This window comes from Phoenix dactylifera, chromosome 18 (genome assembly GCF_051530095.1).
Source record: "Phoenix dactylifera cultivar Ajwa chromosome 18, Ajwa_hap1_PhDact_Kaust_v1.1, whole genome shotgun sequence".
NCBI lineage: Eukaryota > Viridiplantae > Streptophyta > Magnoliopsida > Arecales > Arecaceae > Phoenix > Phoenix dactylifera.
Window position 1 is genome coordinate 20214805 of NC_143207.1, and position 24034 is coordinate 20238838.

At 38.9% G+C, this 24034-nt stretch overlaps 2 protein-coding genes across 3 annotated transcripts; one reads left to right on the plus strand and one right to left on the minus strand.

Moving 5' to 3' along the window:
• Nucleotides 1–613: 613 nt before the first annotated feature.
• Nucleotides 614–1425, plus strand: LOC108511535 (uncharacterized). The gene has a single exon (XM_017844428.5). It carries the CDS (start codon nt 614–616, stop codon nt 881–883), a length of 270 nt encoding a protein of 89 aa, XP_017699917.1. The 3' UTR covers nt 884–1425.
• A 1102-nt stretch (nt 1426–2527) lies between these two features.
• Nucleotides 2528–23464, minus strand: LOC103713800 (putative serine/threonine-protein kinase At1g54610). Of its 2 annotated transcripts, none has more exons than XM_008800826.6 (7): nt 22783–23464; nt 21031–21315; nt 20048–20365; nt 18459–18680; nt 8248–8345; nt 7088–7196; nt 2528–3005 (listed from the first exon to the last, which is right to left on the minus strand). In XM_008800826.6, the coding sequence occupies exons 1-7, from the start codon at nt 23266–23268 to the stop codon at nt 2658–2660; spliced, it is 1866 nt and encodes a 621-aa protein (XP_008799048.4). In that variant the 5' UTR covers nt 23269–23464; the 3' UTR covers nt 2528–2657. The 2 variants fall into 2 exon arrangements, with proteins under 2 accessions (XP_008799048.4, XP_026663006.1); XM_026807205.4 differs by having other exon boundaries at nt 2870–3005; nt 7051–7196.
• Between the last annotated feature and the right edge of the window lie 570 nt (nt 23465–24034).

Sequence of the window (24034 nt, forward strand, 5' to 3'; positions counted from 1 at the left end):
TTTTGTGTCGAAGAACTGAGAGGTCCTTCAGCAAAAAAAAAAAAACTGAGGAGGTCGACTAGAGAGAGAGAGAGAGAGAGAGAGAATGTGGAGTAGGTAGCCAGTCATGTCGCGCACCATACATGTGAAATGACATGCCAACGGGTGGATGCCTGGTGCTTTACTCTCGATGAACAATAATGCTAGCTTCTACCTGGAAAATCTTCAAGGTGTAATGCAAGGGGACCCCACCAAAATTTACTGAGGTAATGAAAGGGGACCCCGGATTTACAAGCTCGACGTCGATATTTTTTTATGAAAAAAAAAATATTGAAGATTAAATGCTGAGTTAGAACCCACGTCTGCGGACATAAATATCAAGGGGTGGCATGTGGTCTGGGAAACAAAAAGAAAGAAAAGAAAACCCTAGGTCCAGCGAGGGGAAAGTAGAAATATAAAGAGAGCGAGCCCCTTCCAGCATTGCGCGTGGGACGACCCCACTAACGATCGATGTCCAGGCTCCACATTGAGCCATCCATCATTCTTCCTTGCAACCTCAAATTAAGCCATCTCTTGCTCGATCTCAACACACACACACACACACACACACACACTCTCTCTCTCTCTCAAACGTATGGAGAAGAGCAGGTCCATCCCCGAGTATTCGTACTCGTCCTCGAATTCCGGTGGGTTCGGCTACGAGGGCCGCTGCAACTCCTACAGCTTCAACGGGCCGAGCGGGAAGAGCGACTGCTTCGCCGGCTCCAGCGATCCCGAGCTCAAACGCAAACGCCGGGTGGCGGCCTACAACGTCTTCACCACGGAGGCTAAGCTCAAGTCCTCCGTCAGGAACAGCTTCAAGTGGATCAAAAGCAAGTTCACCAACATCGGCTCCGGCCTCTGAGCTACGCCTCTCTCTCTCTCTTGTGTCTTAAAATCTAGCTATATATGGTGTTTGTCTCTTGTCGAAGGGGTCCGTGCATGGTTTTGGGGTCGTGAGGCTGGCTCCTGATTGAAGGGAATCAGGTGCTCGTCGGACATGGCTTGAATTAAATAATTGGATTCACATAATATCGAGGTGACGTGTGCCGCTGCTCTTTGTCCCGTAATAATGCTTAGAAGGTGCAAAGGCCAGCTAGCCAGCCGTCTCGGTCTTATTAATTAAAGTCGTGCTTGCTTGATCTCAGATGACGGTGGCGGCAGGACATGGTGATGATAGAATTGTGTGTGTGTGTGTGAATCAAATGATCTGTTTCGGTAATTTGCAATATTGGAGGATCATGCATGCATATGCCATATGTGAGATTATATCTTTGGATCAAAGGTTTTGGCTCTTTTTTTTCTCTTCTTTTTTTCTTTTTCCTGTTGAAGCTTCATGAACTAGAACATCTAAGCAAATAAAATATGGACTGCCCGATATCTTAGCCTTCCTCCAAAATTCACAAATTCCTCGCGGCCCTGATAAAGGTTTTTGGATTGAATTAAAAACTGGAAGTGCTGCTAGCACCTTTTTTATGCAAGCCTTCTCCAGCTGCGGAAAAGGATCCATGCCAAAATTAAGAGTATAAGATACCACGGGCTCTGGAAGGTAGAAAGTATTAAGGACTTAATGGCACAAAATGATTTAAAACAAAAACTGTGTAAAAGTAACATGGACGATCTAATTGGTTTGCCGCAGAACTCTTAGATCATGATATGTGCCAATCCCTTTGATCGTGGTCCATCTTCTTTTCAAGGATTGTTTTTCTTCAATTTTTTTTGGTAGATTCCTACCATTTATTTTCAAATAATTTTGTATCCCTTTTTTCCCCTCTGTAACCAATAATAAAAACTGTTTTGTTTTCTAGTGTTCTATACTCAGCCGAAAAGAACCATCATTATCATCATCTTGCCATTGAGATGGTAGCTCAGTGGAACAGAGCCTTACTTCCATTCAAATGATTCCGAGTTCGAAACGCGCGGGCGTCGATTAAATTGTGAAGACCGGATGCTCCTTACTCGGACACGGAATTTGGAAGGGCTACTGGTCCGCTGGTAGCCTCGGTGGTGCTAGGTTTGACATACTCACACGGAGGGTTTGTGCCGAAGCCCAGAGAGGTATTTGACATACTCACACGGAAAAGAACCATCATCTTTCTGCCGCATCCGTGTGATGTTAAACCCACTCATGCGAACATCAATTTTTATAAAAGTATATGCAGCGCATAATGAATCTATAAGAGTGAGCATGTTCAAAGAAAATAATAATTATAGATTGCTCTGAATTTGACATAAGAATTTTTTTATACTAATGAATGACTTGGGGTGTTAAATATTGTCATGGCAGATGCATGCATACCATGGTCATCTTTTCAAAACAGTTCAAAGTAATTAGCTCTTTGATTAGTAACTCCAAATTGCCCAATTTTTATCCCTGCGTTTGCGCGTTTTCTTTTCCCTGGAATACCCCTATCAGAGGATATGCAAACATCCTGCTAAATACATCATTTATCTGATTCTGCTTGCGTTTCCAGTTTAAGGACAACCTCTAAACTACTAGGGAAATGAATTATGCTAATTGGACATCATATTAATTGCTATTAACCCAGTCTCTACAATTGAGCAATGACACATAAGGGAGATTGCCTCAGGGAAATGACATAGAAGCAGCAAAACAAGAAAAATTTTGTAGCACCATTCTAATCAACAAGAACATAATGTTTAGCTGTATCTTGTCCATCCAACCTGCGGAATTCTGAAGTGGAGGCAGACCTCTTTTCTGAACCATATGGGTGCATGCCATCAATGCATTCTTTCTCGCCTCCAGCATTTGCCTTCATGGATGGTGGTGGAGGCAAGTTCCTGGTAATCCCAGAGGCTGAAGGATGGCCCTCTGTTCTGCATGATTGTCCTTGGACTGACGATGTCACTGGTGATAGGGATGCAGGTGGAGCCACAGAGACTCTGGGCTTTACACCAGAGGAAGTGCTTCCTGTACTGTAATCCAATTCTTGGCTACGTGTTGTCCGATCTGCAGCCTTCTCCTCCTATATTCAAAGATTATAATTATTTTTTGACAATCATTATCTTTGTGAACCCATAGCCAAATTGTAACAGTGTGGAGGATTGAATATTGAGGGAATTCTCATCATCCTTTTGTGGAAAGTAATATTAGACTAAGCTTTATGGAATGCTTAAGTACAGTCACAAAGATCACTTCTTTTTTAGATGGCCTTTCTACAGATTTCATAGACACTGCAAAACAAATCCTTAAGTACTGTAGGAGGGAGATGCCCATTCCATCTCTATAAACAAAAAGTAAACAAATGGTCATTCAAAATGTAGCACATGTGCTCAACATGCCAAGCTTTCAGTTTATCGTTATTCTAATTCATTCACTTTCAGCAGACTTTGAGGTGGATATGATAATATGGTATCCTCAAAAACATATCATATACTTCTTTCTTAAAAAAATATGGTGGTTTTTCGCCGCCTTAGGTTTGAATGTGAGACCTCTCACTTAGAGAGATGGGTGCCAACAATGCCCATCTTTATTTACGAACAAAAAGACACAGCATACTTGGAGCATCTGTGGCGTTTAAAGATCGTGCATGGGGTTCAGAACATGAAGCACCCTAGTTCTCTTTCTCCTAAAACACAACTCATCTTGAATCACACACTGAAATGATAGTTTATTCAGAAGCCAAAACATACAACATAATTCATCAACATATGCACAAACATGCAAACGCATGCACATCATGGAAAGAATGAAACAGAATCTTAAAAGCAGGAACTACAAAATTATGATATGGAACCCATAATTGAACTCTGCCTCTGTCTCATGATCTTAAGTTTCAGCTGAAACCCTCGAACCAAAACCAGAACTTTTTAATTTTGCTGGCAACCTATTCAAAAATGACATCAATTTCGAAGTTTCTATCAAAACTGACCTAAGGCCACATGCAATGAATATATGGCAATTTTTGTTTGAGTCATTAATTTATTTACGGTATTCTATTAACAGTAGACTTGGGTTTTGCAAGTTTCCAGAAAAACTTGAAGAACGTTAATGTTTGGTGGTAAGAAATTTAGGAGAATATATTTTCTTTTCAAGTTTCAAGAGATTTTTTTATGTTTTATGATAGTTCTTCAGAGGGAAAGAAAATTGAGGTTAAGAAAACAGATCAGAGCTCCTAAACAGTTGTTTTGCAAGATCTAAACTTGGATTTGTGACATTTGAGCTCAAGTCTCTTTTGTAACAAGTCATGCTTGAAAATTTTATAAGTTATATTTATTTCTTAGTTTCTTTCCATAAAATTTGTATATCAATAATATTTTTCTACAAATTTTTTGGATCTACAATGAAAAGTTTCAAATGGGTTTTTCAAACCCTTGACTTTTGGGTTATTTGGCAACATTATACTTATTGTCATGGTCCATCTTGCCTTGGTAACGAAACTGTAAGTCAGTTAAATAGCAACCATCTAAGTTAAATGAAGAAACATCCTCAATTTTCTCAAGAAAAAGGTCTAGGGGTGTTCATGCAAATATTAATTTGCTAAAGAACAAAATGCAAAAAGGCAATTTTTCAAGAATATACATGCAAAATTCATTTTTTTAGAGAAAATCTTGCAGCTTTTTTTTTATTTTCTTTTTAAGAAAAGATTAGCTGGCATTTGGTGACTCAAATGGGATCACCAAAATAATCTTAAATCACTGGTAATTCTTATCTCAAAGTAATCTGACCTCTGGTGATCTAAGATCATTGCATTTGCTATTCTATATTCTAAGGATTAAGAATTTTTAGATATCCACGAGTAACCTATTTGGTATTCCATAAGAATCCATTAACACTAACCATGTAATACCAAAACTACCCCTAATATATTTCATAAAAAAATATTTATTAACATATAAAAATATATTATAATAAATATTAACATATTTGTTAATATATTAATTATTAATATATTCCATAAAAATATATATTTATCAATCCTATAAAGATACATTAATTGTTATTATAGAACTAATATTTTTATTTATACTTATAATATATTATTTTATTATTAATACTTATTTTGATTAGAAAAATAAGGCAAATAGAAGTGATATATTAAAAAAATTTATTATATGAATAAAATACAATAATATATTTCTATTAGAATTTTAAATTATCATAGAGTAATAATACGACAATAATATGATTAATAATATATTATAATATAATACATAGCATAAATACAATATATGAATATAATATAATATATATAATATTAATATAATTTTTGCTAGACTAAGGGGCGTTTTTGTCTCAAATTTTTAGTCCAAGATCACTGCTATGGGGTGATCTTGGATACTTGACCTCAAGGACAGATATTCCATCACTAGGTTGGGCGGTGATTTGAGGAGTGGGGGTGATTTGTGATCACTGCCATGTAGAATCACTATGGTGCAACTAAATGCAGTGATCTTGTTGCCTCCACCTACATCATCCTTGATCTTGGAATGATCACCCCACATCAAACGCTTCCTAAGAGTCTAATCACTTTCATTCAGCAAATGGAAGAGAGAAACATACAAAAGATCCAAAGAGGATTAATAAGAAGAAAAAAGGAAAAAGAACATAGAATAATCAGCAGACAAGACCAAAAGATCTAAAAAAGTTTTAACAAAACAAAGAGAGGTTGCAAGTTTCTTAAAGTCTAATAAATGAGAGACCCACTCGCTTATGAGGAAATAAAATACTGTTGAAGTCTCCCATTTCTCTGGAGCCAAATTAACCAATAAAATGAGGACATAAAAGTTATCTAACCAAAATGATATTTTCTTCTAATATTGGTGTCCATCCAAGTTAATCAAAGTTCATTCATCTCAGCTGGTAGAGAATAGATATTAACAACCTGGAGGAAGTGCAACCAAATCAGTTTTCTGAAGAAGAGGATAAAAATGGGTGATCTATACTTTCTTCTTCCTGTTCATAAAGAGCACAATTATCTGCTTCTACTCAGTTTCTTTTCTTTAAATTCGCAGCAGTAAGAATTCTGTGCTTATACATATAAGAAGATATTGAAAAATATCACCTTCTCATGGATCAGAGAGTTCCAACTATTCTAATAAGAGTAGAAAAGGTACCTCAAAGAATTGCAGTGTTTATGAAAAGTATGGATTTCCTTTTTCTATATGGTCCTGTTTTAGATTGTAATCATGCAACTCAAGAACATATCCACTATAAAACAATGTAAAAATTATTTTATTTTTATTGATCAATCACAGTTACATGCTGACTCATCCATTATATACTATCGAATTGACATACAATTTGGAGTACATTCGATTAACTCGTTTGTGGAATTATTCTATATATTGGATTTTTATTTTATATTTAAATTTTTTCTGGCAAAAACTTCTGGAGGCATACCAAAACAAGCGCAGCCAAAACTAATGCAAACCTAATTTTGGAAACCCTGCTCCATTGCTTCTGTTCACTATACCATTTTGAGCTTTAAAAAATATAAAATTCAATGGTCCCTCAATTAGATTTCGTTCCCAGTCCCACTCTGATCCCAATCCTGGACTGCTGATTATTAAAATAAGGAATGCCCTAACCAAATAAATAAGAAATCAGCCATGGACAGAGAAAATAAATAAATAAATAAAAGCATGGTCAGAATTTTCAATCAGTGCATTCCTTTTTGTTTTATTTCTTTCCAATATTTATTTCCTTAACAAGGTTCTTTTATATTGTTTTTTTAATTGCTACAATGGGAAATCTTGCTGATTTCTGCTGGACTTCTGGCACATTGGAGTGGTAGGTTTAGACCTTTGAGACCTCTTATATCCTTTTTACAAACTATAACTCATTGACCATAAGTTTGTACCAAAAAAGATTCAAATGCATGTTCTATAAGTGAAAATGAGTGATAATATGGTTAAATTTTTAATACAGTACAGAATATAAGGGCCTCCGTTTGAGCCATAAGCTCAAGATTTTGAGCTAGAAGTTGTAGAGTGTTCACTGGCTATCGAATCAAAAATAAAACTACTGGCTAAAAAGCAAAATGAAAATGCTAAACTAAATTAACTTACCAACAAGCACCAAATTGATCTTGGACAAGACTTATACCTCTTTGGAAGATCCAGAATCCGCTTTTGTTTTGACAATAGTTTGTTCCATATTTTTTTGGTTGTCTTTTTGTGTGCGAGACCGATGGTTCAGTTTGGAACCTTTGCGCCTATAAGAAGGATAACTAGATTTATCAAACACATGGACACACTTGGTCAAATAACAAAATTAAGGTATTTGTCACATATAGAAGTAAATACTCAAAATTGAAGCAGCAATGATAGTCTAAAATTTTTACAAGACAGACTGTAAGCAACTAATCATATGCACAACTAACATGGGCCTTGCCAAGTGACAAGTTAATGCAGCCGATACCATTGTCTGCAAAATTTTTATGTTGAAAAAATACTTTTTCATACCTAAAATTTCTATGTTATGAAATTGGCTATTAACTCTGTTGTTTAAAATGAACAGCAATCTTGCACCTTTTGGAATGTTGGGAGTAGGGAACTGTAATCCTATGATGAAGATTCTACAGATGAGAATGAAATCTGAGGGCAAAGTGTGAGAATTTTTTTTTTCTGATTGGTTTGTTGGGGGTGGGTGGGGGGTGTCCCGGGAGGTCCAAAGGATCACTTGATAGAAAAGTTGATAAAGTAGGAGACAGTACTTCTCAGTGTTGTTGAATCAATGGATGCAATTGAAACTAAGAAAATCTGAAATCTAGACAAGCATCTGCTTATTGAATGGATCGGAATGTCAAGCACTAACAAGTAGCAACAGCATATGATGAGCACAACTTTGATCAGGATGCTAGATAGATGATAGAGTTCTTTTTATAATATTAAAGAATGAGCATTATAAAAATAAAAATTACAAAAAAATTTGATATGAATGAAAAGTATAAGGGACTTTTGCACTATCTCTCTTCTTTCAAAGGAGCATATTCCATCTTAGATACAAACGCATATATATCAAGTGGATAACCTTTTGTTTTTTGTGCTAAGGTGGAGCTTCCTCTTTATGTGTCACCATAGCAATAATTTCCTTCACAACCAAGATAGGATATACAAATGCTCTGTTCAGACCTAACACACCTTAATATTATGATAACTTCTAGATAATTACCACAAGTAGAATGTTGACTTTAAAATATAATTATAATATTACCTTATTAAGGAATATTGATTTAACCATCAAAGAGTAAATATGTAACTTACTTTTGCCTTTCACGTGGTTGAGCTGGTTCATCATTTTCTTCATTATAAATTACAGGGAGGCCTGAAATGTCACAAGCCAACGGGCTTGAGGTAAAGAACTGCAATTAAAAAAAAAAACATCATACCACATGGAAAAAAATCAAGATTATCAAACAACAATTAGATGTGCATATTTATACATGAGTTAGTTATGAATGCTCGAACCTAAATACATGTGAGACTAAGTTTCGCTGAATTGATACTGGCCCGTACCGGTCGGCGGACAGTATGGTTCAGTATCAGTTTAGTACCATACCATGCCCGGTACAGGTAGGGCATGCTAGTTCCGTATCGGCACATCCAATTTTTTTTTAGAGTTTTCTGTAATATTTAATTGGTAATCACTCTTTTTGAAATTTTTCATTAATTTTAAATCTAATTTGATTTTTTTAATGTTTTCTTGACTTTTTTTTATGATGTTTCTATGATCCCGGTTTAGCCTAAATGTTGTATCTTACTGTTTTAAAATAATATAAATTATAAAATAATTAATGAGATGTTGCATGCTATAAAGAATGTTGCGCAGAATACAGGATCCAAACGGCGAACAGAATAATGCACAGAATTGAAAGAGAGAGAGGAAGAAGAAATTGAACACAGGAATTTACGTGGTTCGGCAATGTGCCTACGTCCACGGGAGCGAAACGACCGTAACTTTCACCAAATAACAAGGGTTACAGGATATTTATAGCTAAAACCTAACCCTAGAGTCTCAATCCCTATCAGCATCCCTGGTAAAATAAAATATTACATAATTATCCCAAAGAAAAATATATCTCGTCGCTTCGCTCCACTCCGTTAGAATACCAGTGTACCACTCAAATAAGAATACCACTTAATATGAGCCACTTATTCTAACAATCTCCACCTTGGCCAATATTCATCCCTTAGGAGAAAAAATAACCTGGGACACCACCTGACGCTGATAGGTTGGAACACATCCTCTCTAGCACCTAGAGATGTTAACCAAGTCCAAGCAATGCTTGAACTTGTCTGCAGTAACGGATTTTGTCAACATGTCTGCTGCATTTTCAGAAGTATGAACTTTCTCAAGCAATATGTCACCGGAAGAAACCAACTCCCTGATCTTGTGATACCTCACATCTATGTGCTTGGTTCTTGCATGATACACCTGGTTCTTTGCCAAATACATCGCACTCTGACTGTCACAATGCAACTGAACTCCACCTTGCGGAACACCCAGCTCTTTGACTAATCCCGTCAACCACAATGCTTCCTTGGCAGCCTCAGCCACTACCATATACTCGGACTCAGTCGTAGATAGTGTAACTAGAGACTGAACCATAAACCTCCAACTGATAGGCCCTCCTGCAAGAGTGAATACATAGCCTGTAGTCGACCTCCTGTCATCCAAGTCCCCTGCATAATCTGCATCAACATATCCCACGACTGAAGGATCATCTTGCTGTCTGACAAACATGATACCATGGTCTGTAGTACTCCTCAAGTATCTGAAAATCCACTTGACTGCATCCCAATGCTGTCTCCCTGGATTCGTCATAAACTTGCTTACTGCGCTAACTGCATGCGCCAAATCTGGCCTAATACAAACCATAGCATACATCAGACACCCCACTGCACTAGCATATGGAACCTTTGACATGTCTTCAATTTCTTTTTCTGTCTTTGGGCACTGTGAGGTAGACAATCTGAAATGATTCACTAAAGGTGTGCTTCCTGGCTTCGCATTACCCATGCTGAACCTCTCCAACACCTTTTGTATATAACTACCCTGAGATAACCACAATTTTCTGGAATCTCTGTCCCAAGAATCTTCTTGGCCGCGCCCAAATCCTTCATGTCAAACTCTCTACTTAACAAAGTCTTCAACTTGTTAACTTCATTTATACTCTTTGCAGCAATCAGCATATCATCCACATACAGTAACAGAAAAATAAAAAAACCATCATCAAGGCTCCTCACATAAACACAACAGTCACACTCACATCTCCTGTAGCCAATCCGAATCATGTAAGAATCAAAAAGCTTGTACCACTGCCTCGGAGACTGCTTTAGCCCATAGAGTGACTTCCTCAATTTACAGACTAAGTGCTCTTGTCCAGGTTCTGAAAACCCTTTTGGCTGCTGCATGTAAATCTGCTCCTCCAACTCACCATGAAGAAAAGCTGTCTTTACATCCATCTGTTCTAACTCCATATCGTAATGTGTTACCAATGCCAACACTACCCTGATGGAAGTGTGTCTGACCACTGGGGAGAAAATCTCATCATAGTCAATCCCAGCTCTCTGTGAGTATCCCTTTGCTACCAGACGTACTTTGAACTTTTTTCCTTCTTTTTCTAATACTGCTTTCTTTTTCTTGAACACCCACTTGCATCCTATCGCTCTCTTCCCCTCCGGAAGCTCCACCAACTCCCATGTCTGATTTTTATTTAAAGATGTCATCTCCTCCGTCATAGCACCCATCCATCTACTCTTCTCCTGGCTGTGTACTGCCTCCTAAAAAGTAGTAGGATCTCCACTGCTAGTGATTAATGCATAGGAAACCAAATCTTCAAAACCATACCTGGTTGGTGGCTTGATAGTGCGCTTGGGTCTGTCTGTGGATATATTGTGATGCTCTTGATCTACTGAGGTAGAAGTCTCTGTATCCTGAACTTTACTTTCCTTGACAGAACTCTCTAACTCCACCTGCATCACCTGCTTATTGCTGCTGCAACTTTCTGGCACCTGCTTCTCTTCTTCCTGAGTACTCTTCAATATGGCTTTCTCATCAAAAACCACATCTCTACTGATCACCACCTTGTTTGCCTTCGGATCCCAAAGTTTGTACCCTTTCACCCCTTTCTGATATCCCAGAAAGATACACTGTCTAGACTTCGGGTCTAGCTTTGACCTCTCCTCACTGGGAATATGCACATAGGCAGGACATCCAAATACTCTCAAACCTGAGTAGTCTACCTCATTACCTGTCCATACCTTCTCTGCAACCTTACCATCTACTGCTGCCCTCGGTGACTTGTTAATCAAGAAGCATGCCATATTCACTGCCTCTGCCCAGAAGTTCTTTGCAAGCCATGCATTTAACCTGAGACACCGTGCTCTTTCAGCTATAGTCCTGTTTGTCCTTTCCGCCACACCGTTCTGCTGAGGTGTCTTGCGTACTGTGAAGTGTTTCTTAATCCCATGTTGCTCACAAAACTCTATGAACTTTGAGTCTGTGTACTCAGTCCCATTGTCTGATATAAGACATTTGACCTTTGTCCCTGTCTGATTCTCTACTTCAGCTTTCCACAGCTTAAACTTGGCAAACGTTTCTGACTTGTGCTGCATGAAGTACAACTAGACCTTTCTCAAAAAATCATTAATGAAAGTTACGAAATATGTATGTCCGCCTCGTGATGCTACTCTGACTGGTCCCCAAACATCTGTATGAACATAGTCAAGAATACCCTCTGTCTTGTGCGTGGCAGTTTTGAATTGAACCTTGTTCTGTTTTCCAAGAACACAATACTTGCAGAAATCCAGTTTGCAAATTTTAACACCCTTCAGAAAATTTCTTTTATGCAATTCCAGCATACCACGTTCACTCATATGACCCAAACGCATATACCACAAGACTGTATTATCAGACTCAGACTCTGCAGCAGCAACTCCACCTACAACAGTAGTCCCTATCAACCTGTAGATGTTCTCTGCTACTTTCTGCCCCTTCATCACTGTCATAGCACCTCTACTAACCTTCATTACTCCACCTTGAGACTTGTAACAACACCTGTTAGAGTCTAAGGTACCCAATCAAATTAGATTCTTTCTCAAATCTGGAACATGTCTAACATCACACAACGTTCTAACCACACCATCAAACATAGTAATTCTGATATTCCCTATTTTAATGACTTTGCAAGATGCATCATTACCCATCAAAACAGAACCAGAATTAACTAACCTATAGGTGTCAAACCAATTTTTATTGGGCATCATGTGATAGGAACATGCTGAATCCAGAATCCAAGAATCAGCGGATGATCTGAACTGGACGAAACTGAAAGTATGTCATCGTCACTGCTCTCTGTGTCTTCTTTTACTATATTTGCAGACTTGGACCCTTCAGATCTGTCATCATCTTTACCCTTCTTTTTCTCAGGACAATTCCGTTTTATGTGACCCTGTTTTCCACACTTGTAGCACGTTATGCTCTTCTTTTTTCTGGATTTAGACCGAGATTTACTGCGATTTGATCCATTCCTTGTGTTGCTTCTTCCACGCTCCTGGTTACCCTTCACCACTAAGCCTTCTCCCTGAGAACTCTCAGCATTGGCTTTCTTCCTCTGATGAAAACCTAACAGGGCTCCAATGACGTCCTCTAACTCTAGGGTCTCCTTTTCCCATGTCAGAGTTGTAACCAAATTTTCGTACGTAGGAGAAGCGGGTAAAGAATGCAATAACATCAACGCTTTGTCTTCGTCTTCGAACTTCACATCAACTCGCTGCAGATCACTGATAATCTGATTGAACACGTTGATATGTTGGCTTAAATCAGCACCCTTTGTCATCTTAAGACCGTACAGTTTCTGCTTAAGATAGAGCTTGTTCGTCAACAACTTGGACATGTACCGACTCTCCAATTTTGATCAAATTACTGCCGGCGATTCCTCGTTCATGACATGATACATCACGTCATCAATCAGACAAAGTCGTATATTTGAAACAGCCTTAGCCTCCAATTCCTTCCACTCTGCATTACCCATGTCATCTGGTTTCTTTCCGTACAGGGCCTTTACCATACCCTGCGATACTAACAGATCCTTCACCCTCCTTTGTCATAGCCCGAAATTCCCAGTTCTATCGAAATTTATCACATCGAACTTCGCAGAAGACATCCCTACAACCTTATCTTTTTGCAAAATAAAATAGAGAAAAAAATAGGATCTGATGAAAAATAAAAAATACCAGAAATGCCCCTCTTCTTAGGTCAGAACGCGCGCACGGGAGAGACTCCTCTTCCGGATCTGTCACGCGCGGCGTTGGAGACGCGGCAGAGGCGGCGCGGTCACGGGCGTGGGTGCACGACGGCGCAGCAACCGAAGGACGCGGGCAGACATAGGCGCATAGGGGCTTCTTCTTCCTTGCTCGTGGACTGCAACAGGGAGTTTTTCCTTCCTTCCACGCGGAAGCCGCCGCAAACAAGGAAGAACCACAGGGAGAAGAAACTTGGGTTTCAATTTTGGGAAGAAGACGCCTTGGGAGAGACAACCCACCACGGGAAGCAAACCTCCCATGGCTTGGAACAACCCCTCCTGTGAAACAGAACGCCCAAAAAAGAAACCACTGGACCTTCGTTCCTTCTCTCACGCTCCTTCCTCTATTCTTCTTCTCGTTTTGGGAAGAGAAGACACCCAAAAAATATAAGCCTTCCACGTGAAGCAAAGTTTCCCCCTTCACGTAAAGCAGAAATCACCCACAGCACCGTGGGGATTTTGTCTTGGGAAGAAGACGCCCAAAAGAACCCACGCGATGGGAAGAAGAAGTTCCTCATTTTTTTTTTTTGGTTCTGTGTTGTTCTCGGCTTGGGAACAACCCTGAGATCCCACAAGAATTAACACCCACGGCTTGGGAAGAGAGCCTTGGGAGAGAGGACACAAACCCCTCAGCCCCCCACGTGAAACAGAGAGAAAACAAATCCCCCCTTCCTTCACGTGGATCAGAAATCGCCCGCAGCACCAATGGGAGATCTCTTTTCCTTTCTTCGCGGCACCGACGTGAACACCTTGCAGCTCTGATACCAATTGTTGCGCAGAATACAGGATCCAAATGGCGAACAGAACAATGCACAGAATTGAAAGAGAGGGAGGAAGAAGAAATTGAACACAGGAATTTACGTGGTTCGGCAATGTGCCTACGTCCACGGGAGCGAAACGACCGTAACTTTCACTTTCACCAAATAACAAGGGTTACAAGATATTTATAGCTAAACTCTAACCCTAGAGTCCCAATCCCTATCAACATCTCTGGTAAAATAAAATATCCCGTCGCTTCGCTCCGCTCCGTTAGAATACCAGTGTACCCCTCAAATAAGAATATCACTTAATATGAGTCACTTATTCTAACAAAGAACAACATAAAATATTCTCAAATCAAGTAGTGACATAAAAATTATAAAATAATACAATCAATTATATACATTTAAAGTATATCTAAAATCAGATCGAGTGGCAATGACTCTCCTAGATATCTAGATCATCAGCATAGTTAGAAGGTACATCAACCCACTCCTCTAACCGAGCGGCATTGTAGTCTTATATATTCATCTCATAAAGAATGCACGCCAGTTTATAAGCACTTTCAGATCACTCATTGAAGCTCTGGATTTGAGAGGTATTCTTTGGCTGATAATACGGCTGTGGAGGAGCCCATCCGAATATGCTGACAACAAAATGCAACAAGTGAGATGCTTCGGGCTGAGTAGGATAGTAGCCATCGAAAGATGTTTCATACGCACTATATCCGTATCCGTATGGGTCATAGGCTATCTGTGATTATGGATAATAGGATCCAGTATACGACTCGAAATCTGATACGACTATGGATCCTACTCCACGTGCGATATTATATGCAGCTGCATCGTGTCTAATAGCCTTCACTATCGCAGTGGCCCGCTACCAGAATATTTACCTTATCACCAAGTCCTCGACACTGCTCCCTTTAGCAGTGTCGGCCCTCGTATATCTACTTTTTTGTCACTCGGAACTGACAAACATCTGACGTAGGGCTGCTTTCTTCTCAAGAAGGCTATCAAGTACAACGTAGTTGGTAGCAAACTATATATCTCCTGGTCTCAAGATTCTCTTTCTTTGCATACCTCCTCATCAGTGAAAGGACCCACATATGATTATAAATATACTTGGTGATGGTTTGGGTTGTCTTCACTGTCTGTTACACCCTACGAATTTTCGTAATGTCCGTCAACATGAGGTCGATACAATTTGCAGCTTATGGAGTTTAAAAAATGTGGCCGCCGTTCCATCAAGATCTTTCCGGCAGCCTTATATTGTGGACTATTATCAGTAATGACCTGCACGACATTCTCCTCTCCTACCTGATCAATCACCTCCTCCATCAGTTTAAGGATGTACATGGCGTCGTGCACTTGATCAGAAGCATCAATCAACTTATGAAAGAAAGTTTTTGTATCACAATTTATCAGAAAGTCGATGATGCTCCACCTGATAGGACCAGTCTAACCATTACACAACACCGTCAGTCTATATATGGGCCACTTGCTCTTGTAGGAGGCAATTTATTTCTCTAGCTCCTTTTTATTACTGTCAAGAAGCTCACCGTAAATGTCCTTCGGGCCTGGAGGATCAATACTGAGACTGGCAGTCTGGATGGTGAAAATGGCAGACCTATAGTACGTATTGTCGGCCACATTCACTGAGATATGACTGAAGTAGAACTAGGGTCCAATAGCTCGCCACATATCCTTCTTCAACATTGAGTCAACCCTCTTCTGCTTCGAATCTCTGTTGGCAAAGGCATGTAGATCTAAATCATAGATTGTTGCTCCTGATGGAATCTCTCTGGATGAATTTTTTTGCCACCAAAAGCTTCCAATATAGATGCAATTCGGCCAGCGCCTCTACTGACGGCCTTCCTGACTAAAGAGATCCTCCTAAACTCTGAATCTACCCTGATGCTCGTAGAATCGACGTCCGACTCGTAGTACGAGGATCCAAATTGAGCCCTATGCCTTGCCACCTCATCCTGTTGTCACTGATCATCCAGGTCTGCCTACATTGCTTGGATCTATGCCTCATCATCATTTGGAGCGGATGCCTCCTCTGACTTTCTAGAGTGATAGAAAAGTGGCTCTGCAGCTCAGCGGTCTACCTCCGCCTTCTTCTTGGCAATTCTCTTCTTCGCTACTCTGAAATAAGCGAAATACTTATTTATTAACTATCGAACCTCCTGTCGGCATTTCGACACATAGATACATCAGAGTAACTGCCGGCTAAGTGCTGCTTCAACCTAATTACGCCTTCTTAAATTTTGTGTTGCACTAGTGGCACTTCCAATGGTGCCGACCTGAGAGTATTTGCCCATAATCCCAGCCAATGTCATGCTTTGGCTTCTTTTTTCTTGATGACTCAATTCTTGTAAGTTTATCAAGAACGTTAGTTTATCAATTATTTAAAAAATACAAAATTTTGTTATGATGAAGATATTTTTTTTACCTCAAAAAATATATCTGGTTTATCTAATACATAATACTAATTTTTCATATTATTTATTTATATATTTTTAATAATTTTTAAATTAAAAATATGTTTAAATATTATAAATTCAAAAACATAAGATTTTTTAGCTCAGAAATTACTTCTGAATTATGTAATATATACTACTAATTTTTCATAATTTTCGTATTGTTTATATATTTTTAATTATTTTCTAAATTTAAAAATAATATTTAAATATTAATATTTTAAAAAATTGATTCAGCTAAGATCCATGTAGAACCCAACAATGGATGATACATATATTTTTCTAAGCCCTTGAGCATACATCAAAGGCTTTTATTTTTCAATTTTTTCTAAATTTAGGCATAGGCCACTGTACACATAATCGCATAGAAATTTAAATGAATGGACACCAAATTTTTATGAAAAATAGGTCGCATGCCCTTAAATACATTTCTGATTTTACAGTTTTTTAATTTTTATTAATTTTATTTTTTTATTTTTTTAATCCAAAAATATATTTTTAATTTTTAAAAATGATATATAATCCGAAAATTAAAAATTTTTATGTCTTCGTGTAAATCGTCTATAGATCTACAGCATATAATAAAATCAATCCCAAATCAAAAATTTTGGCATGATTTCTCTTTATTTTGTAAATTTCGAATTATTTTTCCAAGCCCTCCCAAAAAAATTGAGGGAATGGCATAGAGAAGAGGAAGCGCACCTGATTTAGGCTTGAATCTTTTTTTTAGGCTGCTGAATCGGCGAGTTTTTGATGTTTGGGAAGGGAAAGCGGCAAAAATCTCTCTACCGCTTTCATTTGCTGTTGGGAAGGCCCGAATTTGATGCTTTAAAAGCATCAGATTAGTCCACAGTGATAACTCGGCTCAAAAGCGAGTTGACTCGGCATGAACCGGCTAGTTTGCACCAAGTCTGGACTGAACTGGCCAGTTCCGACTTGTTTCGGTTGGTTTAGAATTGGTTTTGGTCGGTTCGGGACTGGTTCGAGACAGGTTTCGGCCGGTTCGGGATGGATTCCGGAGAGTTCGGGATGGGTTCCGGGAGGTTCGGGACAGGTTCTGACCGATATGGGACCAAAACTGAAAATAAAAGGCGAATCGACCCGGTTTCGCACTAGGTCGGCTCTGCACTGTCCGAACCGGGCAGTTCGGCAACGGGCCAGAATCGAAAATAGAAGGCGAATCAACCCGGTTGCGCACTGGGTCGGCTCGGCACTGCCCGAACCGGGCAGTTCGGCAAACCACGTGGGAGACATAGAGACGAATTCATTGCTAAAAATTGTAAAAAATGTATGGAAATATGTTTCTCTAAATAGAGCACCAGCCTGTAAAGCAATCTAACATAGGCATAAGTGTTTGAATCAACCAGATGAGTCAAACTTATGGTCTATATGTTTTAAATTTTAACACTTCTATTTATCATAGAAATCAATCTAAAATAATTTTCAGATGTATCTAATGATTGGCAAAGCCTTATATTATCAACATACGTGACATAATCCTATGCACCCATACCTCGCAATGTGCAGTAAGATACACTGTGCTGTGCCATGGTGAGTATGACCAAAATCAGCCTAATACACAAAATATCATGCTTTCTTTGAAACACTAAGCACAGTAATCAGAGAAACACAAGTAGCCAAATGCTAATAAAACATAATACATATTGGAAATCAATTTGTTTATATGGCTCAATTATCCTTAGATAACTGGGATATGATTGAAGATGGCATTTAATTGCTGAGAAAATGCTCAGCAAATAGTCAAGTCAATGAGAAATGTGCAACAACGGCACTATCAAAAAAGACGAGCTTGCAAAATAATTCCCGATAAAAGTCCAATAGTTTATGTATTCATACTTATCAATGCAGTTTTACAGTATAATATATAGGAAAAGTGAGTTTGAGAATTATACTTTTTAATTTACCTCACTTTGCAAAGCAGAAGCTGCAGTACCACGACATGAGGGGTCCAGTGCAAGAAGTATGGTCAGCAAACGCAAGGCAGAAGAAGGGAAATCTTTAAAAGTTTCCAAGACAGTCGGTTTGTAAGTTTGTGCAGGTCGGAAGCTAGTAGACAACTTTAGCTTTCTCGAGTAGTCCTCTGGTGGGGATCCACAGAGCTTAAATATCCTATCGAGTTGCTCACCCTAAATGTGGTAAAATATTGATCAAGAGAAATTCTATAATACTTGATCATCATATGAACCAGTTCATAGTATATAACAAAGACTTGATGGTATTTTCTCAGCCATGGTATTCAGAAGTCCTAATTTATTCATGCATATTATTACATCATAAGTTCCATGAATATAGAAGAACAAGGAACTAATGCAAATTGCAAGCTGAAAAGTCACTACAACCTACAAATATATCATGAATATCTTGCAGTACTTCCCTGATAAATAACATTCTACCAACAAAAAAAGCCAAAATATATAATGTTGTTAAGACAAAGAATGCTGGCATTTTCTCAATGCTTAGAAGAATGTAGTATAACTTACTAATCAAAATATCCCCTCACTGAGGTGCTTTGATATGCTTTTCCAAGACTTGTTTTCTACAACATCCCAAAGCATATCAAAATAACAACAGGAATATCGATTAAGAAACAAAATAAAAAGACAAAGCCCACTCCTCCATATATCACCATTTCCCACACAAAAAATGGAATGTATAACAAGTGATGAGCTAATAACCAACCCTTAATCAACATAAACTGGGGGGAAGATCAGGACAAAGATGGTGAATGCAAGAACTTGAATCTTATTTTCAATTACCCCATACATTCATTCCAAACCTAGGCAACTTTAGTCCATAGGTACAAACAAATTAAAAAGGACAAGTGAACAAGAGAGTGGTATCCACCAATAATTGAGCATGAATCTAATTTTATCATCTTTACTTGTTGAAGCATTTGCATTTTAAAACCATCAAAGACATTGGTAACATCTTCCCAGATTGGTAAAGTTTTCCTAATCACAATCACATTCTACTCATCACTCAATCCAGACACCTTCTACCAATCTCCTACTTATCATCTTCCACAATCAGTCTTCTCATCTCACAAAGCAGAACAGAACCCTATTCGTGGCTTTCAAGAAACTGATTGTGAAAGCACCTAGTGCCTCGGTCAAGCAAACAATGTAACATTGACATGATAAATCTATTTACTGAGGTTCAAACCTCTCCCTCCTGAATAAGGAAAAGTTTTTTCTCACAAAAATTGCGAAGGCTTTCGATGATGGATAATAAGGTAATCATGTGATTGTTTGGATCATAAATTGTGGAGAAACATTCATAAATTTAACCCCATGCAAATACTTTAGACAATGTTAGTTGTGGTTATGAGAATTTGAGGAATGGCGAATGCTAAGAACAAAAACCACATGAACAAAAATTATAAACATGCAGTGTAAACAAGCTTTTGTTGCTTGTGCCTTGTTGTCAAGTACTATAACTAAAAGAAAATGATTCATCAACACAAATAATTAATAAGAGTAGATAGGTATCTCACCTCAGACCTACCAGGCAAAATTGGCCTCCCAGCAAACATCTCAGCAAGAAGGCAACCTGCACTCCAGAGATCAATACCAATGCCATAATCCGTAGTGCCCAGAAGCAGTTCTGGTGCCCTATACCAGAGTGTCACTACTCTGCTTGTAAGTGGCTGTTTGTTGTTTGGATTGAAATAGTTTGCAAGGCCAAAGTCAGCAATTTTCAGCACTCCATGCTTGTCTATTAACAAGTTGGAACCCTTAATATCTCGGTGTAGAATTCCCCTCTCATGGCAGTGCAGTAGACCCGACAACAACTGCTGCATGTAGCACTTAACCTGCAAAGAAATGATCAAGCATATAAGAGCAACCTATCACTTGTCTTGGATTTAAAATTTTAATTCAGCTAAAGGGAAAGTGACCAGGCAATAAATGCAAGCATTGTCATAAAGTGCAATTCCAGGATAAAATTTGCAAGATACAATTTTTTTTAAAAAGCAAATGTAAAATGATAAGAAGAAAAGGCTTGGGAAGGTGAAGTAGATAATGGCATTCGAAAAAAAAAATCCAGAATTTTGAGAAAAAATCCAACAGTAAAGACATACTAATCTTCAGAAAAGATACCTATAATGCAAGTTCAGGATTAATTTCACAAGAAAAAAATAAAAGTAAAAACATGAGAGAAAAAATGATTTAAGGAAAAAATTTAAAGTATAAGAAAGACACTCAAAAAGGCAACATCTTCCTAGTTAATAGAGAAAAATCCAACAAAAAAATCACTTGAATTTCTGAAGAAGAAGCTCAAAGATACAAGTTCAGAAATAATTTTGCAAGAAAAATTGGGAAAAAAAGACAAGGAGACAAGATTGAGTGAAAATGAGTTCAGTGTATCAAGGACACAAAAGGGCAAACTCCATTAAAGTTTTTGAGAAAAAATAAAGCAAATCTCCTAGTAAGATTAAGAAAATTAAAAATTTACTTTTAACTGGGATAATGTAAGAACCTGTGGTTCAGTGAGCCTCCCACCAGTGCGAGAGATAACCCTTGCCAAGTCATATTGCATAAAGTCAAAGACCAAGTAAAGGCTATACTGCATTCTTGAAGTAGCCAGCCCTTCAAGCTTAATGACATTGGGATGATCCAGCTTTTGCAATATCCTAATTTCTCTTGCCATAAATTTCACACTCTCAGATTCTGATGTATCAAAACGAACCTTTTTCAGAGCGACAATTTTTCCAGTATCACGGTCTCGAGCTTTATACACGTTGCTATAGGTCCCCTGGCCTACCTAAACCAGCAAGAGCAGTGTTCTAATTTAAACAAGCAGCATCTAAAAAAGCAAATGCACAATAAAGTCCATTCAAAAACAATAACAGTAACAGATGGCATGTGTATTTGTTTTTGAAAAATTTTAAAAAAGGTATGAAATGATACATATATCAACAATTGTTGTTCTTATATAGCCAAGGTCTATATTAATAAAGTAAGGGTGTTTTACAAAGAGATACAAAAAGCTCATCATAAAAGCTATATCCAATTGTAACTCAAATATGAGACCCTACAAACTGATGGTGGTCGTAATTGTTCACAGAGCTTCAGGAAGCGGTCTACTAAAACTCATCATCATCATCATCATCATCATCATCTAAGCCTTCTTTTCCATCAAAACAGGGTTATAAATGGAGCTTAGCTCTAAAATGGAAAGGCTACATTGGATGATTGAGCAGAATTTTAGGACTAGCAATCAATTGATGCCAACCCTCACAAATCGGTGATGAACACAACGCGACATTGGGCAAGAGAGGGACCTGCCATGAAACACCAAAGGCCAGCTCACAAGCAGGTAGGGCCATCTTCATGGACACAAGTTCATGCAACCAAGAAACAACCCTTTGAAATTCTAACGTGCTTTGAAAGAGTCTGGATAAAATGAGAAGATGACATGCATAAGGAACTGCTCATCTTAGATGCAGAAAGCATAAGCTAGTACAATTACAAGTGACAAAATTTATAAATAAGCATATGATGGATGGATCCAAGATGCAGTGCTGAAGATTACCAAATCTGGGAGTAACAAACAAGAGATAAAAAGTGAATTGACACCATCTACTTCGTGCGTATGGACGGAAAACACTATGGTATGAAGAGCAAATCAGTTTTGCGCGAGTGTCTGAAAAGAGGAGGCAGATATGCATGAAAATTTGAAAACTTGGACAGAAGCTGCAATAACAGCCGCCCTTTAATAAAGAATCTTTGATTCATCATTAATAGAACCTTCAAGAAAATGATTCATGAAGAGCTGGACCACGCCCCAACAAGAACAAGGCCCAAAAATCAAAGATCTCTAGGATGTACGGACATCAGGACATACCCCTCCCTGTGCAGGTTTATTTTTCTTCTTCTTCTTCTTCTTCTTCTTCTTCTTCTTTTAAAAAAAGAAATGTCACGAGAACTATGCCAAAATTTTTGAGGAAAATTATATGAATCGCTCCATATCAAAAGAAGTTAGTCCGCCAAAAACCAATAAATCAAAAAGAGAGGTAACATGAAGTAGCAAACGCCTTAAGCAGTCCATTAATTTTTTCTTTCATCAATGAATAGCTGAAAAAAGAAACGCTATAATTAAACTCCGTGATCAGTAGCTCCAAAAGTAATTATCATTTTCGGATTATAGCATTCTTAAAAAGAAGCATTCTACCAAACTAGAGTTAAACGATGCGGACAAAGAAAGGAAATCGATCAAGAAATGGAAAACCTTATCGAGCTTCTCGTAGGAGTCGGCGCTCCTGGGCACCAACCCGGCCAGCACCGCCCGGGGGATATTGTCCGTGAGCCAGCGAGGCCAGCCGTCCACCTGCTCGTCCGTCGGCCCACCGCCCCTGCCGGCCGGCTTCGACGGAGGCGGGACTGCCTCGCTCTTGCTTTCCTTCTCCCCTTCCCTCGTGAGGGTCCTTTCCTCCCTTCCCCTGATGTATGGGCGGTGCGGGGCGGCCCTGTGCTGCTGCCTCTTCGCCGCCGGCCCGCCGCCGGCGTCGTACCCGTAGACGTGTTTCCTCGCCTCGAGGTGGGAGGGAGAGCTGGGAGAGGAGGGTTTGGCCTGGACGCAGCCCATGGCTTCTTCGACCGTCGAAGGAGGAGTGTGGGGGAAACGCCAAAGAAAGGAGTTGATGATCATGGGGGCGGGGTAGACGATAGCATGGAAATTCGGCCGTCCCAAGACGGCCTTGAAAAAATCTCCCATTTCTTTTCTTTTTCCCCTCCTTTTCTTTCCTTTCCCTTTGCTTGAGTGTGATGCGTGTGATTTTCTATTCCTCCGGCTGCCAAATCTTTGCTCTCCCGCTTGCTTTCTCGGTCGTTTTCTTTCGTACGCGGAGAAATTGAGAATGGTGGAGGATCCAAGATGACGGTATGCGCTTGGAGTTGGAGGGAAGACAACCGGCCGTACCGGCCCCGACGTCGCGACCAGCCTATATATATATATATATATATATATATATATATATATATATATATATATATATATATATATATATATATATATATATATATATAGATATAGATATATAGATATCCAACTTGGTGGTGGGCCAACTCTAAAACCGGTAGATGCGCTGGGCCCAGTATTCCCTCGATCCAGTCATAGGCCCAATTGTCCAGCCTGCATATATGATATGATCAAAGGAGTTGTGTGCATGTACACCAAATAATAATATATGACGACATACATACATACTTAAGTTCGTTCCAGATGATCAAGTATATATGCTAGGGATGGTTTATGCCATTACAGTTTGCCGCATCACAGTCCCAGTACTACTGCACACACAATAACATGCATGTGCTCGTGGTCTCTTAGCGGAGTCGTACGTACAGGTAACCTCGGTGTGAGTATATGTGACCATCCAATCAGCACGACAGCACAGCATGTATTATCCTGTTCGAAGTGCGGAACATCATCTATGGTAGTGATCCAGTGATCAGCAGCGGATCACCGATCACGGAACGTG

What these genes read in the sequence shown, in the direction of transcription:
- LOC108511535 (XM_017844428.5), top strand. Translation starts at nt 614, where the DNA reads ATGGAGAAGAGCAGGTCCATCCCCGAGTATTCGTACTCGTCCTCGAAT.
- LOC103713800 (XM_008800826.6), bottom strand. Translation starts at nt 23,268, where the DNA reads ATGGGAGATTTTTTCAAGGCCGTCTTGGGACGGCCGAATTTCCATGCT. An exon ending in TTTTGCCTGGTAGGTCTGAG is followed by an intron (nt 18,681 to 20,047) that starts GTGAGATACCTA and finishes TACCACATTTAG; the next exon opens with GGTGAGCAACTCGATAGGAT. An exon ending in CAACCACGTGAAAGGCAAAA is followed by an intron (nt 7,197 to 8,247) that starts GTAAGTTACATA and finishes TCCTTCTTATAG; the next exon opens with GCGCAAAGGTTCCAAACTGA.